This window comes from Typha latifolia, chromosome 4 (genome assembly GCF_019914945.1).
Source record: "Typha latifolia isolate L0001 chromosome 4, TyphaL0001v2, whole genome shotgun sequence".
NCBI classification, from domain to species: domain Eukaryota; kingdom Viridiplantae; phylum Streptophyta; class Magnoliopsida; order Poales; family Typhaceae; genus Typha; species Typha latifolia.
In genome coordinates this window covers 5,506,332-5,523,913 of record NC_133089.1, presented here as the reverse complement: position 1 = coordinate 5,523,913, position 17,582 = coordinate 5,506,332, and the positions used below count along the sequence as shown (strand labels likewise).

The following is a 17,582-nucleotide window of genomic DNA, read 5'->3' as shown; positions in this document are numbered from 1 at the left end:
AAATATTATATATCAATGAGGTCCTAGAAATACATTATATATATATATATATATAATGAAGGGTATATTTATAAATCTCATGACTATAATTAATGAAGCTAAGTATTAATCTATTATATGCAAGTAATATTATATGTAAATAATACCATTAGGTGTCTATAATATAATAAACTATTAATTCTACTAATTATAATTAGCTAATAATTATATTACTAAATATATATATATATATATCAATATAATTAAATTTCTATTTAAACTAATTGCATTAACTACATAAAATATTTAGTTAAAAAGGAAAAGAAATAAAGCTAAAATAAAACCCTTGACGTAGTGCTGGGCCGAGCCCAGCACTGTTGCAGTCCGGAGATAGCAATCGAGGTGGGAGAAGAAGAAGGAAAGAAGAAAAAGGAGAAAGGAAAAAGAAGAATGGCGGAAGAAGAAGAAGAAGAAGAGAAGAAGAAAGGAAGGAGGAGGAGGAGCCGGGCCAATAGGGAGGGGCTCGGTCGTTGCTGGCCAGCCAGCGGCCGGTCTCTCGCTGGCGGCTCGATTCAGGCGAACCCGAGAGAGAAAGAGAAAGAAAGCGAGGGAGGGAGAGAGAGAGAGGAGAGAGGAGAGAGAGAGAGTGAGAGAGAGAGTGTGAGAGAGAGAGAGAGAGTGAGAGAGAGGAGGAGGAAGAGAAGGAGGAGGAAAGAGGCTCACCAGCGTTAGTGAGGGTGGCAGCAGTGGCAAGCCGGCGAGGCAACGACGGTAGTAGTAGAGGGAGAGAGAAAAAGAGTGTTAGAGTGAGAGAGAGATCAAGAGAGAGAGAGAGAGAGGAGAGAAATAAGAGAGAGAGAGGAGAGAAATAAGAGAGAGAGAGAGAGGCGGTGGGGAGAGAGGCCATAACAGCGGCAGCGGGGCCCACTGCGCCAGCTGGCTCGACCAAGTTGGCTGGGCTGGCGGCTGGGGTGTGTGGCGCCCTCCCCTTTGCCCACGTTGTGCCATGCAATAAAATTAGTTTTTTTTTTAAGGTTGGGTTGTTACAGTTAGGTTGTTTGGTGCTGAGCGGTTTAGGTTTTGGTTGGGCTTATCCCATGCCATGGTGTGTGTGTTTTTGTTAGGGCTTTAGCTTTTGCAGATTATAGCTTTAATGCTTTGCTAGCTGGTTAAGTTTGAGTGATTTGGGTGTTTATCATTTTGAATCTATTTGCCCTTGGACTTGATGCTTATTTTTCTTGTTGTGCTGTTAAAGGGGCTCTCCAAAATTTCGCCCTTTTTCCTTTGTGTATCAAGGTTGTAAATTTTGACTAAAATGCAACTAAGTGCTTTCCATAAAAAAAAAATAATTAAAAAACTAGAGTTATTTGGCCAAACTAGTTTTATTTAAAAATTTTATTTATCAAAATAAATAATACTTAAACTTATATTGAGGTTTATTCTACTATCTTGAGCAAAAATTTTAAAAAAATTATTCTAATTTTTTTCCGTGTTTGGTTGCAAAAAGAAGCATTAGTAGTGGGATGAAAATAATTGAATTGATCTTACATCTTTTCTTTATTTGGAGAAAGATGAGAAATAAATTTAAAACTAAATCTAAATTATGATTTTATTTTACAACTATTATATTATGATGTCACGATTATTTCTAGAAATCTGTGGCAAAGCAATAATTTGACTTAATTCACAACAATTTACACCATATAGATATCATTGTTAATTTCTCATATATATATATATATATATATATATATATATATATATATATATATATATATATATATATATATATATATATAATAACAACATAATATTTGATTAAATTCATGAATAATTATAAATAATCTTTTATCAAAGATCTTCTTCTAAAAATCTTTCCTTTTAATAGTTGTAGTCCTGCGAGGAAAAATTAACAGCTTAATAGCTCTTTCATGAGAACCTACCTTAGGTGGCTCGGTGCTTTTGCCTAAAGCATGGGGTCTTCGCTTAGGCTTGAGGATGGCCATGGCTAAAGGGTGTAGAGGTTGAGCTTGACTCGTCTCTACTTGTGGAGATTATTAGGGGGTTAGTTGGGGAGTGTTTTAGGCTTTTGGAGAGTTTTGTGGAGACAAAAGTCCTACGTGTATACAGAAAAAAAAAGTGGTCGATCTAGTTATATCTCTAAGTTTTATTAGACATGAGTTCAAAAAATTATTCGTCTTTCAGGTTATCTATATAGATATGAACATAAATTAATATTTACTATTCATGTTGTTTAAAAATATTATAAAATAGTAACATAAATAATATTTTTGTACTTTTATATGAATCTATAATTTTTTAATAGATGTTTAACAGTAATATCAGAAGCAAAAATACATATGGATATCTTAATAAATATAATAATTAAGTTCACTGTAAAATAAATTTCACAGTTCGCAGCAAGCGGAAGTCGTTGGCCTCGTAGAAAGCAAGTGAAATATCCAGTAGAATGTGGACGAGGAGGTTACTTTCGTGTAGTCTATTTATATACCGACAGGAATTGTGGAAGTTATTAATCAAAAAATAAAATAAAAAGCAACAAAAAGGAATCAACATCAAAGTAAATAAAAATTTAAAACAAATAGAAATAAGGAAGTTTTAGTTGCCGCTGTTTTCGCTGGTAAACTGCTCACTAGATAGATAGATACTCTTCTTTATGACCGTTGACTTTAACCTAAATAATTATTGTAAAAGAAATTGTTGCTCTAAAGCCTCGGGCCTCAAAGTCCTCAAAGTCGTAAATTGCTCTCATTTCATTTTTGACCTGGTCAAGACTGCCACGTGGTAACTTTACATCTCTTCCCTTCTCTGTCTTCCTATTCTTAGTTGCTGATTCCCTTCGTCCACCATGTCCTCCCCATCCCTACCTCCAAACCTCCACCACGCACCACCACAAATGACAAGAAGAAGAAGGAGAGCCAAACAAAACCAAGGCCAAGAACCAAACACCAAACAGCGGCCTCCCCTCCCTTCCCACCCCATCCATGGCCGCCACCTTCCTCCTCCCTTTCCTCCTCCTGCTCCTCCCCTTCGCCACCTCCGACAAAAACATGCCCCCGATGTCGGACACCGACGCCCTTCTCCTGCTCAAAGAATCCTTCAGCAACGCCGCCAACCTCTCTTCGTGGACTCCCTCCAATTCCTCCGCGCCATGCGCCTGGCACGGCGTCGTCTGCTTCAACGGCATCGTCACAGGCCTCCGCCTCTCCGGCATGGGCCTCACCGGCGCCATCGACGTAGATGCTCTCTCCCACTTCAAGGGCCTCCGCACCGTCAGCTTCTCCGGGAACTCCTTCGCCGGCCCGATGCCGGCATTCCAACGCCTCGACGCGTTGAAATCCATCTACATCTCCCGTAACCGCTTCTATGGCCCGGTCCCCGACGACTTCTTCACCCGCATGACGCATCTCAAGAAGCTCTGGCTCGACGGCAACGCCTTCTCCGGGCCCATCCCTTCCTCCCTCTCCAACGCCAACAACCTCATGGAGCTGCACCTCGAGGGGAATGACTTCTCCGGCGAGCTACCGCATCCGCTCCCGCGGTTGCTCTCCTCGTTCAATGCGTCATACAATAATCTAGACGGCGTCGTGCCAGATAGCTTCAAGAAGTTCGACGCAAGCGCTTTCGATCACAATCCATATCTTTGCTACGAGAAGCAAATAGATACACCGTGCAAGAGGCCACAAGTAGCGCTAACCCCGTCAGTTAAGTTTGCGATGCTTTTCATCCTATTGATGATATTCGCAGCCGCGATAGTCATCGCCTCTAAGACGTTTAAAAATAACCGCATCCCCGTGTTCGAGGTGATCGGCGTCGATAGCTACAAGGCGAGGGCCAGCGAGATGTTGTCGGGGAAGAAGGAATGGTCGAAGAAGGGTGGTAGTGGTGGTGATGATGGAGATGAAGTGGAGGAGAGGGAGGAGGAGGTGGGGGGAGGAGGAGAGGGAGGGAATTTGGTGATGGTGAATGAGGCGAAGGGGTTGTTCGGGTTGCAGGATTTGATGAAGGCGGCGGCAGAGGTGATGGGGAGCGGAGGGCTGGGGTCGGCGTACAAGGCGGTGATGAGGAGCGGGGCGGCGGTGGTGGTGAAGCGGATGAGAGACATGAATCGGGTCGGGAAGGAGACATTCGACGTCGAGATGAGGCGGCTCGGGAGGCTGAGGCATCCCAACGTACTGCCGCCATTAGCCTACCACTACAGGCGGGAGGAGAAGCTGCTTGTGTATGAGTATATCCCCAAGGGGAGCTTGCTCTACGTCCTTCATGGTGAGATATATATTACATTTTAGGACCTATAATTTCAAGAATCTATGGTTCACACCCTCTCCTTTTGAGCCCGTTTCAGCATGCATTCCAAGTTAACTATACCTCTCTCTCTCTCTCTCTCTCTCTCTCTCTCTCTCTGCGAAAATTATGAAAGGAGTATTTTCATAATATCAGATCTATTTCTAAGGAGTATTCTTTTTTGGTGACTTTAATTTGAAATGTGAAGACTAAATAATGTGGCTAGTAATTGCAAATATATAAAATGATAGGGTGCGAAATGTAATATTCTTTTACATTGCGCGCAGGGGATCGTGGTATGGACCACGCCGCGCTTGACTGGCCCACGCGCCTCAAGATCGCACGAGGAATCGCCCGCGGCGCGTCCTACCTCCACTACGAGCTATCCACCGTGGCCGTCCCCCACGGTAACCTCAAGTCCGGCAACGTCCTCCTCGCCCCGGACTTCGAGCCCCTTCTCGTCGACTACGGCTTCCTCCCCTTCCTCAACCCCTCCCAGGCCTCCGCCGCCATGTTCGCCTACAAGTCCCCTGAGACCCTTCGCAGCCGCCACGTGTCCCCCAAGTCCGACGTGTACTGCCTCGGCATCCTCCTCCTCGAGCTCCTCACCGGCAAGTTCCCCTGCCAGTACCTGCACAACGCCAAGGGTGGGACCGACCTCATCATGTGGGTCAACACCGCAGCCGCCGAGGGCGGGGACATCGCCGAGCTGCTCGATCCGGCCATCGTGGTGAAGGCGGCGGTCGAGGACATGAGAAAGTTGATGCGGGTGGGAGTCGACTGCGTCGAGCCCGACCCAGAAAGGCGGCCAGGGATGAGGGAGGTGGCGGAGAGGATCGAGGAGTTGGCGGCGGCGGCGGCCACGAGGGCGGTGCAGCCGCTACAACCGGTGGGGAACACGCACGCAGCTTACGTGCTAGAAGGGGTAGGGGAGCGGTCGGCGCGCCGTGCCAGGAGCATCGGTGAGCGGTCGGCTCGTCGGAACGACGACGACTCATCGTTCGCCATCTCATGACAACTTTATATGGCGTAGGATATGTCCGGTCGAGTGGCGTTACTGTAAGACTGACATCTGATAGGTGCGAAGCAAGCAAGTGACGCTGATCTTCTCATATTTGTGGATATTTTTACACATTTAAATTGTTATATATATATATATATATATATATTTGTTTGTTTGTTTTTTTTAATAAGCGAAGGATTTTGTAAGGCCAGCAGTTTTTTGGCCAGCCAGTGCAGCTGTTTAAATTAAGATTATTAAATAGATTTTCTTTTTAAATGACTTGTATCCGGTATGGAGAATAATCTGTTTTCATTTATCAAAAAATAAATATGATTATATTTGTTGTAAATTTCATTTAAGCTCGACAAAATTATATATAATATTCAACAACATCAAGCTTAGTTAGCAGTTAGCACTAAATTTTCCCTGTAAAGATTGATAAAGAATATATTGGTAGTACAACGCAAACGCTCGATCGAGGCAACCACACGTCACAATCTCAATTACAAATTAAATTGAGTAAAATTACAATAAGAGGACCATTAATTACCAACTCAAACCCAAAAAATAAAACTACCAACTTATTATAGAGAGCCAAAAAAAAAAACGGTTATATTTGGTCCCTATAGTAAATTTGGCTTGAGTTTAATGAGATTGAGTTTGAATTCACTCACGTAGCAAATTTGTAAATTTGATCATCTTTCAAATCTCTATTGATACATTGAATGAGAGGGTATATAGCATACTGAGATGATACATGTATAAAAAGGAAAATAGAGAAAGGAAGAGGTTCGTCAAGCGGAGAGAAAAAGAAAATGTTATTGGAGGAGATTTTGCTAATTTGTAAGGAAATTTCAATACTAGTCATCTTTTGATCTCTCCAAAGTTTACTACACCTCTTGCTTTTGGCCAATGGTTCGTGAGATATTCTTACTAGTCTATTTCTTTTAGTGTTCCATTAAGATGAGATTGTAGCTCAAAAAATAATAATTTTTAAGAAAAAATGTGTGGTTACTTTTAGTGTTATCGAGAGAAGAATTGTATTTCAGTACACATAATAAAGAAATTTGTCACGGCAACGTCTTGATTTAGATTTTTTACGTAAAATCTTGGTGTGATTATTTATTTAAATTGTTAATTCTCAATTATGTTGATTGCTTCTATTATAGTATATATAAATTAGTCCCTTTTTGATTGTGCATAGGCAAGTAATGTTTAGTTTTTTTACTAAAAATTGAATAATAACAACTTACTAATGTTGAAGAGAATTATGATATAATACAAATCAGAGAGATAATTAGGGTAAAATTATTTCCATCAAAACTTACAACTTAACACGAAGATGACGTCGAGGGTGTTGAGCTGACGTCACCGATGATCTCTCTATAATCTATTCCAAGCTCTGATCGTCTACCGCCTCACATAGAAAGCTACAGTTTTCACCCGTTCCCAAGAGGAAACCCGAATCCGAGCTGCTTTGATCCGGTAACCGCCAATAGCCAGTAAGATAAGGAGGTTTCAGGTTGGCTCCTCACCGAGGTTTCGATTCCTTTCCTTTCTTACTAAAACCCAAATCGCGACGGCTTCCTCGTCTCCAAACGCCTTCGTCTTCCTTGGCGTAGCCTAGGGTTAGGTTTTTTCCTCCCTCTCTCTCAATTTAAGGTACGTCTCCGTCGTCCGCCGTACGTTCTTTTGTAGGGTTAGAGTTTCAACATCTTGCGCCTTGATGGCGGTTTTGCTGGGGTCTCTGTAGAGCTAGGGTTTTGGCTTGTGTTTGCAAGCTTCGGTGCCGGTGATCCCTAGAGTTTGGCTTTCTTGATTTAAAGTTCCTTTCCTTTTCTTTTCTTTTATTGTGCTGGAGTTTGCTAATGTTGAAAAAATTCCTCTTTGCGATGATGATTGTACGATTGTTACGAGAACATTGCCTTTTGCGCGATTTTTTTTTTAATAATGTTGATTTATTTTTTCTGTCTAGTATAGTGGTGAATTCATAGCCTGGGCAATTAGAATCTATTATGTGAGCCTCTGTATCTTGATTTATCTCTCCAAGTTCCATCTTTTCCATGGGCTGTAGGCTAGTTTTATCATGCTCATTTTTACCCTTGTTCCCTAACGGATGCATCTCTCTTTCTCTATTTCTCTCTAAGTTTGAAGACGTAGGCAGGGTATCGTTTGTTCCAGATGCTCTCTGTGTATCTGTGATGTAGTAGTAGTAAGTCTCTTTGTGAATCTCCTGCTAAGAATCTTATGACTGACGTCCTGGTTTGTGCTTTGTGTTTGCATGTCAGGGCATTGACCAAAACACACGAAGTCGCGTGTTTTGAGGTCAGCCATAGGTTGTTGGTCCATTGAAATATGGGCGAGACTGGGAAGCGTTCAAGGCAACAGAGGGGTGACGATCATGAAGGGAGAAATCAGAACAAAAGGCCAGTCAACAAGGATAGTTTTGGTGATGGCGAGTTGGTTGTTTATCGCATACTTTGTCCAAATGGTGTTATCGGGAGTGTGATTGGTAAGAGTGGTAAAGTAATAAACTCAATCAGGCAGGAGACTCGTGCTAAAATAAAGGTCGTTGATCCTTATCCTGGTTCAGACAAAAGGGTTATCACCATATATTGTTATGTTAAGGATAAAGATCATGTATATGATCATGAGGATGTCACAGAACCTCTTTGTGCTGCCCAGGATGCACTGCTTAAGGTGCATGATGCTATAGTTAATGCTTTGGCGAATACTAGTGATTCTGATTTGAATAACAAGGAAGAAGCCAATATATTGGTACCAGCAAGCCAAGCTGCAAATATAATTGGCAAGTCTGGGGCCACAATAAAGAGATTGAGAATGAAGACTAAAGCAAACATCAAGGTTAACCCAAAAGATTCCAATGAAGCTACTCATTCCTGTGCAATGAGTTTTGACAACTTTGTTCAGGTAAATGTTGTTCAGATTGTAACTTTTTATTGACAGGATGCTACATTATCACTTGCAGAGCTACTTGTAACTCTATCCCGTGTGTAACATTTTACTTATATGATCTTTAGGTAGAAACATTGATTCTTTCTATTTTGGTAGCTAGATAGAATAAAACATTTTATCTGAGAAGTATTTTATGGAAGCTTCGTTAATACAACTGGTTCTCATTGCTTTATGATTTGCATGTGCCAATTTTCTTGGTAGAGTTGTGATTAGTGATGTCATTCATCTCAACTTTTTTTTAGTGAAAAGCTGATTTCTTTTACTGTGCTTTTTAAGAGCATTAAGTTTGTCTTTGTCAATAACTTTGATATGTAGGATGACTTTGTGGCATTTCTCACTGTTACTATTGGTCAGTTTGGGAATAATATGTTATGAAAGAGTCTTCTCATATCTTGCTAGCATTTTCTGCATGTTATTTAAATTTTTTTCCCGTGCATTATCAGTTAAGCCATTCTTTTTTTTCTTTTTCATCTGTATTGATATCCGTTTCATGTTTAACCAGATAACAGGTGATTCTGAAGCAGTTAGAAGAGCTTTACTTTCTGTATCTGCCATTATGTACAAATTTTCACCAAAAGAAGAGATCTCCCTTGAAACTTCAGTTCCAGAGGTTCCAACAAGTATAATTATCCCTTCAGATGTCCCTATTTATCCAGCCGGTAGCTTCTATCACAGTGCTGATGCCATTGTTCCCCCGCCAAGCTCTGGGTTACCACTCATAGGTGCAACACCTCATATTCCAGAGTTTCCTGGGTTTTCAGATGCTGCTAGTGCGTGGCCAGTTTATCCTTCTGCACTTCCTGTTATTTCTGGGTTCAGTGGCCCGTCACAGTCAGAGGAGCTAGTACTTCGTGTCTTATGTCCATCTGACAAGATTGGACGGGTTATTGGTAAAGGCGGGAGCACCATAAAGAGTGTAAGGCAGGACAGTGGTGCACGTATTGATGTCGATGACACAAAGGATGAGTCAGAAGAGTGTGTAATTACTGTTACATCCCCTGAGGTTTGACCAGTATCTTTTCACCCCTATAACTTTGTTTTATTCATGATTATTGAGCAGTAGGTTTTATGTGATTTGTAACATGCATCTGCAGTCCACCTTTGATGTGAAATCTGCAGCAGTTGAAGCTGTTTTGCTGCTGCAAGGAAAGATTAATGATGAAGATGAGGAAAGAGTTAATATCCGCCTTCTTGTCCCATCAAAAGTTATTGGCTGTCTTATTGGCAAGGGTGGTTCAATTATAAATGATATGCGCAAGAAGACTAAGGCTGATATTCGCATCTCAAAGGGAGAAAAGCCCAAGCGTGCTGGCTCCAGTGATGAGCTTGTAGAGGTATTCTTTCTCTGCCTCCCTATTTCTCTTTGGTTTCATAGGGTAGATTTTTTATGGGGGTTTTCCTTTATCTGTTGACTGCATCCAGGTGTCTGGAGAGGTGGGTAAGCTGCGTGATGCACTTGCTCAGATAGTTTTAAAGCTCAGGGAAGGTGTTTTGAGGGACAGAGAGGGCAGCCAGAATGTTCAGAAGGATGGCAGTCAGACCATACATTCAATAGATCCTTTATACAGCAGTAAGCTTTCTCTGCCTACCATGTTGCCTAGTATTCCACCAGTGGCCCCTTTGAGCTATGATCAAAGAGCTGAGGCTGAAAGAGGATTTGGAATTTATCCTGGAAGCAGTTTGTATGGGCACAGTTCTTTGCAGGTATAAAATGGGCATCTTCACTTCATTACTTGTCAGCAGCAAAGGAGCCTTTTTTCCTTCAACTTATTCTCATATTTCTATAACTGTTTGCATATGAAATGACATTGGTGCCTTGTATGTATATTTTTTTCTTAGGCTGGAGAGAATGGTTATAGATCAGTCTCATCATATACATCAAAGACGTATGGAGGGTATGTTTTTCTGTTCACTTTGTTTAGAAAATTAAATCTGGCACTGCATTTTATATATGATATATGGTTGGAAACTTGCTGTGACGAGAGATCTGATCATTATCATTTTCCACATCTTTGATACTCCAGTACGATGATTTATTTTATTGCTATAGGTGCTATAATTGTTGTTTCATTACTTTCTTGCTTCACTACCTGGCAGATTGCCTCCATATAGTGAAATGATGATTCCTGCGAACGCCTTGGCTAAAGTTATGGGAAAAGGTGGTACAAACTTGGAGAACATTAGGAAGGTCAGTTTGCTATTCCCATATCATTTATATAATGAAAGGTTATTTTATACTTTGTTATAACATTTAGGGAATGAAAGACACATGAAGTAAGGTTTAGTTGTATTACAGAAAATAAGACCTGTCCTGATACCCCTAGTAGTCGTGAGTTTAACAAGTTTTTATTTTTATTTTTTAACTTTTAATTTCTTCCACATTTTTACTATCATTAAATTTGAGGCTCTTGGTAACTCCAAGAAAATATCCGAAAAGGAATTTCACGAGCTTCTTTGTTTGTATCTAAATAGAAAAAGTTATTACATCTCTCATATTCTTATTGATGAATTTCATTCCTCCCTCTTTTTGGGAAAACAGGAAAACATAATCAAAATGGGATTTGGTGTGGGCGATACCATTTGAGTAGGTCCAAGTGTGTCGTTAGATGTGTGCATCATTGTGGACATCCGATGGTTGTAATCACCCACTTTATCTTGTGGGTCCCTTGTGTTCAATTTCGAGCGTGACCATACTAGGGGTGTAATCTAGCCTAGCTCAATCAAGCTTGAATTAAAAATAATTTTTAGCCTATATTTGTGATCAAGCTTAAATTGAAATTATTTCAATTTGAGCCAATTTCAAGCTAATTTTGAGCTTGAGCCTAAACGAGCCGATTTCAAGCTTTAATTAATTTAATCCAAATTTCGAGCACGATTAAGTTTGAATTAAATTAATCTTGATTTAGGCTTGAATCAAGCTTAAAATAAGACCTAATTCAAAATTATAAACTAATAGAAATATCCATGTATTTAGAAAAGATATGATAGGATTAAAATTCAAAACTAAACTTTATAAGATCAGAATACATAACTATCCATTTACGTAAATCTTAGAATATAAGATAATTATAGTATAGTATAAAAAGTATCACTCATATTATATATATATTATAATTATTTCGAGCCTTATTGAGCCTACTTGATCAAGCCGCATGATCAAGCTTGCCTTGAAATTATTTTCGAGCATATTTTGTATCAAGCTCGACTCAACTCATTTCTAAGCCGAGGTTTAGTCAAGCCTTATCAAGCCGAGCTCGAGCCGGCTTGTTTATTTTGACAGCTCTAACCACGACAATTGGACACATACGATCGATGCACGTGTGCTCGAACTGACCCACAGGAGTTGACTCACACTGAATCTCCACCCAACATAATCAGCTGAACAAGTTGTACTGAATCTTATTTTATCTTGTTAGATGTACAATGTTTTTTCATAATTTCTACATTGAGCCCTGTATTTTCCTAAAAATATGCAAATAACATTGTGGTTCTAAACTTCTAATTTTTAACTTAATAGATCCTATCATGAAGACACCTGACTGTAGATGTTAGTATTTGCCAAATTTCTCTCATTTGTTTCTTTCAAATCAATCATCACTTATTTTCTTGCTCCAAGTGACTATTACTGTATTGCAATGTTCTGTTAGGATCGGATGGATTTAATTAAAAGTAGATTTGTACTTTTGGCTGATATCAAGTTAAACCAGTTGTATTAGTGATTTTGTTGAACTAAAGGCAAATGGAGTATTCAATTTAGAAATAGTTAAAGGTTGGGTTTGAACCAGAATATGTCAATAATGCAGGGCATGATCTGAAAGTTGCCCCCTTTTTTTATCTTATAAAACCTGACCTTAGAACATCTTTGCTCCTTGTGCTTTGTTGGTGACTACTAGTTTTTATTAATATACCTCTGGTTTTTTTTTTTTTGACTGGTCCGTTTTACTTTTATATTGCTGCAGATTTCTGGTGCTCACATAGACATTGTTGATTCCAAATCATCCCATTTTGAACGCATTGCTCAGATTTCAGGCACTACTGAGCAGAAGCAATCAGCGGAGAACTTAATTAAGGCCTTCATAATGTCAACATAAGATGCAGTCGTGCTTTCAAGCGCTAATAGATGTTCTTTTGGTCTGTTGCCATGCACATCTGATCTTTTTCACTTCCCTTAAGGTTTTTTCTGCAGAGTAGTTCCATAGTGTCTTTCCTTTCCTCAGTGTCTATTCAAGTTTCTGAAGAATCTAATGCTGACTTGTCTTTGAGGATTCCCTTTCTGTTGCAGAATCTGTCGATTCTAATTATTCTACTATCCTTAGGCCCTCCTATATTTTCCTCTGATGATGTTTTCTTGTGAATCGTTTAACTAGAATGCCAAGGTTTCCTGTTTATGACTACTCTTCGATAACTGATCAGTCAGTATGGTTATATTTATAACCCTGTCATGCTGATTCCTTCCGAGGTAATATGGCTATCTATCCATCTACATGATATGACAATTTTGTAACTTTTCTGCTCATTAATTGTTTTCGTAGATTGTCATCCTAGAAACAAATTAATATTTGGAAGTTATATACTTGAATCTTGAGTCATGCATCTCAAAGATCCTCTCATTATTCTTCTGGTACATAGTTTTGGAGGCTTGATGAATATTTCCTGGTCATCTCCTTGTACCAAATTTACAGGATTAATTTTGTTTCTTCTTCCTGTTGATCATACCATTTATGTGGTATGCTGTAGATGCTGGTGCTATTTGTTTCAGTTTTCACTCTTTATGTTCGATATTCTGATCCTCTTTCCTTTAAGCTCTCCTTTAATATTTTTTCTATATTTTTGGAACTCCGGTTCAACTTTTTAAATGAACCAAAGTGTTTCTGTAATGCCAATTTACCTATTGCATCTTTGCACTGGGTATATCTGAGCTGTATCCTCTAATAAATACCTTCTCGGCAAAATGCTAACGACTATATGTAGCGTTTCCTTTTTCTTTTGTTTTTCCTTTTTCTTTTGTTTTTTACCTCCTTTCATGCCTAGATTAAGTTTAACCACATATTTTGCAATAGAGAAGCTATCTTTTAGAGTTTAAGATGTTTAGATCTTGTTACTGAGGTAATCATGTGTATATGTTGATGAGCTGCTGTTTGTTTCATGTGTCCTTTGCCCACTTGCTTGGGTGTTATTAATTTTGACTTGTTGATATTAATGTCTCTTGAGTCTTGATTCCTTTATGAAATTCTTGGGAAGGACCAGTCCACAAGATTATGACAAGTAAAATCCCTTGCATTTTATTTAATTATTATTGAAACCATGAGCAGGTCAGTTTGTTGTATCGATGAGCTTTTGTTCTCTTTTGTGAGAGTTTTAGTTCTTTGGATAGGTTCTTCCATTTCATTTATTTCTACTGCTTTTCAGCTCTGGAAAATACCATTTGGTTGTAAATTGTACACATATTTAAGTATGGGGAAAGAAGGTTGGTAAATTGAAAGACATTAGAACCTCATGGCAAACAAAAGCCAAGTTGTGTTTATATAATATGTGACTTTTCTTTTTCAATTTTCATGCGTAATGTTATTATTTATTTAGCTATGGGCTGGTGTGGTGTAAAACATTTCCATCCATTTAGATGGACCTGAGAATCTGAGATAGTTCTCTTTCAGCAGTAGGTTATGTGTTCCATTCCAGGGTTAATCAATCACTGCAGAACCTAACATGACATGCCCGGAAACTTTCATATTGACAAGTTAAACGTTACCGTAGATATATATTACTTCTATGCTTTTGAGTGTGGCTTTTGAGATGTTTAAATTAGTTGCTTGTGTTACTTATCCTAAACAAACATTTGGTGGCTTGGTATTAGCAACTGATACAAAACCTTCCAGTGGCAGGGATTATGTTGTGCAACCTTCCAGTAGAAATAGTCAGTTGATTCAATATCTTGATTGACTTTCCTTTTAAGTTGATGGCATACTTTAAGGTCAAGAATAAAATGTCTACTAAGATGAAATATTCCAAGATAAAAAAAAATTAATTAATGCTCTCTTGTCAATATTCGAATTCTCATATTTCTGCTTATAAGAAGCCCATTAATGATTGAAAGCTATTGGGTATAAATACAATTGACCATATCATCTAATTATTCCAGGTTGGTTGGCTGAGATGCCAGACCACTGACCAGCCATGAGAAATGTCAAAAATCAAAGTATCCCTTAGGACAGGTCTTGGGGCATATGATAGTAGGTATATTGATAGAAACATTTCCTGTTAGCCTTTAAATAAGAAAATGAATTTAAATTTTGTCACTTTGTTTGGTGCTAATTAGAATTGGACTAATTTGTAATATGAAAAATAAATCTTAATAAATATAGTAAAAACAATATGGAGACGCGGGGAATCGAACCCCGTGCCTCTCGCATGCGAAGCGAGCGCTCTACCATATGAGCTACGTCCCCTGGTGATGGTATTAAAAGGAACTTCATTTCATAATTAAGAATAATTCTTTTTTAAAGGTCAAATAAGAGGGATCTTATGGATTATTTTGTACACATGGTGATGGCAAAAGCTTGCACTTGAATGCCGTAGTGTCAAATCTTGCAGAGCGTTAAAGAAGTTTTTTCTATAAAAAATTGGTGAGCGACTTGGTATCCACCATAAGATTCTTATGATAGCCCTATAATTCTCTATAAATCTACATTGAAATTTTTTATTATTCTCCACCAAACTTACTCTAAGTCTTTGTTTAATTATTTATAGAACCAACAAACCTTTGACTGACCGACGGAAATAAAGTTCTATAGGTAGAATAATGGAGCGAGATCAAATTTCCAAATATTTTATCAATTGGATTCATAGATAAAGAAAGAATAAGTTTATCCATATAATACCTTTTTTCACCAAAGAATCACATTTCATAAGGAAAAGAAATCAAGATAAAATCCTTTAAAAAAAAAACAAATTGATGGAAAAGATTAGTTTTGGTAGTTAGCTACTGTTTGCAAGCCTGTGAAAGATTCAACGCTCTTATCAATTATTGATTTCCTCTCTCTCTCTCTCTCTCTCTCTCTCTCTCTCTCTCTCTCTATCAAATCTTTGTCACAGAATAGTGACAGTGGGACCCACATGGATAAATACGCACGTGGTTTGATTTACTACTTTAATAGGTGGTTGGTAGAGTTTTTGACCAAACTAGGCCTTTTCTAAAAAAAGGAATTTATTTCATTGTAACTATCCGTAAAAAGGCAAGTTTATTAACATTTTAAAGAGAAAAAGTTACTAAGTTGATCATCGTTTTCTTACATATAAGACACTAATTTGGTCATCATTCTATAAGATAAACTCGACTAAACCTATCAGTATTTTATTTAAAGTTACTAAATTTAACATTTTTTACCTATATAAACTGCCGCGAGTTACTTTGGCCCAGCTTGAATATGACACGTGGCGTCATCCATCACAATGGCCGACACGGCGACACCTTTTTCTTTTACCCCCCGGGGTGCTTACGTGTCCAAAACTTTTCTTCCTTGGGTCCCACGATGTGCGTCGTCGGATCCGTTAAGCATGGGAAAGTTACAAAAAAGGCCCTGGGGTTTGAAACTCCAAAGTAATTTATATAGTTACATATTGGACCTTTTCAAATGTCAAATGATTTATTACAAGGTTAAATATACTTTTATCCTGAGTAATCTTTTTCTTTTGACCAAAATCACTTTATTTACTCACTCAACCTTTTTTTTGTATTATTATGAGTGAACTGTAATAATAAATATCATTTACAGAATGACAAAATAATTTAAATAATTTTGTTTTCGCTACATAAATTAATTTGTCTAACTTGATTAATTATTTTCCTGAGAATATTTAGAACTTTATCCATATTAAAATTTTTAAATACTTAAGTTAGAAATACTGAGAGATGTTATATAATTGAGCTCAATTATAGGGTGGTGAAATATAATAATCCTAAATTAGAATCAAGCAAAATGATAGGAGAAAAGGGGTAGAATGTAATTTATCCAATCGCTTTTCCAAAGTGGCATCTAATGCACGAGAGACGAGACTCCTACTAATGTTAGTGTGAGATCCAAGGAAGGTTAAAAAGAGACTCAGCTATAAAAAGCGAAAGCAAAATAAAATAAAGCATGATAAGTCATCCAATAAAAGTCTTGCATGTCTAAAGTCTGAAATAAAGTCTTTTAATGCAACATAATATGATTGTATCCCAACTCTGGGCCCCAAAAGACGTCATGATTCATTTAATCGTGAAAGTTCTCTCTAGGAAGTTGGAATGGGTTGAAATACTTTTTTTTTTTTCCTTTTTGCAATTGTGGCCCACGTTCATTATTGCATGAATCACGAGTTATTTTTCCCTTCCTTTTTTTTTTCTCCCCTAGCACTCGTCTTTTGGGTTCACATGCTTTCAATATGTTCATGAATAGGGTTGCTATTTGACTTGGGAAAAAAATATGCAAATCCTCCGTTGTTATATATGTTTAATTTGTATAAAATTAATCATGTGCTCTCATTGTTTTTGGTAATATCTATAATAGTTTGCAAGATGATATTAGCAAATATGGGTCAAAAGTCAAAAGTATATGTTACTTACTTGCAAACTATTTTATAACCACATTGGTTATGTTCGGAACAACACAAGTTTAGAAATCAGAGAATTTTGAGTTATGTAAGAATATAATTATTGAGCTTACGAATGCATCGATTCTTTAAAATGTAAGTTATATTAGAAATAGGTTTTCTCAAAAATACTTGTGAAAATATAGAAAGAAATAAGCATGACCTAGAGTCTATGTAAGAAAGACATGACAATAAGAGGGCTAGAACTTTTATCTCTTGGTTTTGAATTGCTAACATATTTGTTAGAATTTTTTTTCAAAGTTTCAAAGAAAATAATATCTACTCCGGAAGCTTCTTTATAAAAAGAAGCTATCGATAATGAAATTTAATTCATCTTATAAAATCATACTTAGAAATTAATGTATCTATCATCCAATAGAGTGTAAATCTTTTGGCTACGAATGAATCTTCAAAAGGAAATAAAAGAAGATGATTCAATTGACAAATATAAGACGAGACTTTTAATCAAAAGGTATAGATAGACAGATAAAAGGAATAGATTACTTTGATATGTTGTTAGTTATAATAATAATGTATATTCGATAAACAATTACTTTTGTAGCATTATATAATTTGATAATACATCAAATAGATGTGAAAACATTATTTGAGTATGATAACTTTTTATTGTACTCACAACTAAGTTTGTATTTTATGTATATTTAAAGCTAATTCATTCATGTCGAGATTATTG

General features: G+C 37.8%; 2 protein-coding genes and 1 non-coding gene across 4 annotated transcripts; 2 read left to right on the top strand and 1 right to left on the bottom strand.

Annotated features, from left to right (window-relative positions):
- The first annotated feature begins 2,838 nt into the window (after positions 1-2,838).
- LOC140787761 (pollen receptor-like kinase 3) lies at positions 2,839-5,299 on the top strand. Its single transcript, XM_073136855.1, has 3 exons — positions 2,839-3,911; positions 3,996-4,266; positions 4,572-5,299. The coding sequence occupies exons 1-3, from the start codon at positions 2,985-2,987 to the stop codon at positions 5,297-5,299; spliced, it is 1,926 nt and encodes a 641-aa protein (XP_072992956.1). The 5' UTR covers positions 2,839-2,984.
- Positions 5,300-6,774: 1,475 nt separating this feature from the next.
- On the top strand, positions 6,775-13,589 carry LOC140786849 (KH domain-containing protein At4g18375). Of its 2 annotated transcripts, none has more exons than XM_073135541.1 (8): positions 6,775-6,915; positions 7,576-8,218; positions 8,766-9,266; positions 9,358-9,597; positions 9,686-9,967; positions 10,103-10,158; positions 10,361-10,451; positions 12,223-13,589. In XM_073135541.1, exons 2-8 carry the CDS (start codon positions 7,643-7,645, stop codon positions 12,352-12,354), a joined length of 1,878 nt encoding a protein of 625 aa, XP_072991642.1. In that variant the 5' UTR covers positions 6,775-6,915; positions 7,576-7,642; the 3' UTR covers positions 12,355-13,589. The 2 variants fall into 2 exon arrangements, with proteins under 2 accessions (XP_072991642.1, XP_072991641.1); XM_073135540.1 differs by having other exon boundaries at positions 6,793-6,949.
- A 1,047-nt stretch (positions 13,590-14,636) lies between these two features.
- TRNAA-CGC (transfer RNA alanine (anticodon CGC)) lies at positions 14,637-14,709 on the bottom strand. The gene has a single exon. It is a non-coding gene; the product is annotated as a tRNA-Ala (tRNA).
- Between the last annotated feature and the right edge of the window lie 2,873 nt (positions 14,710-17,582).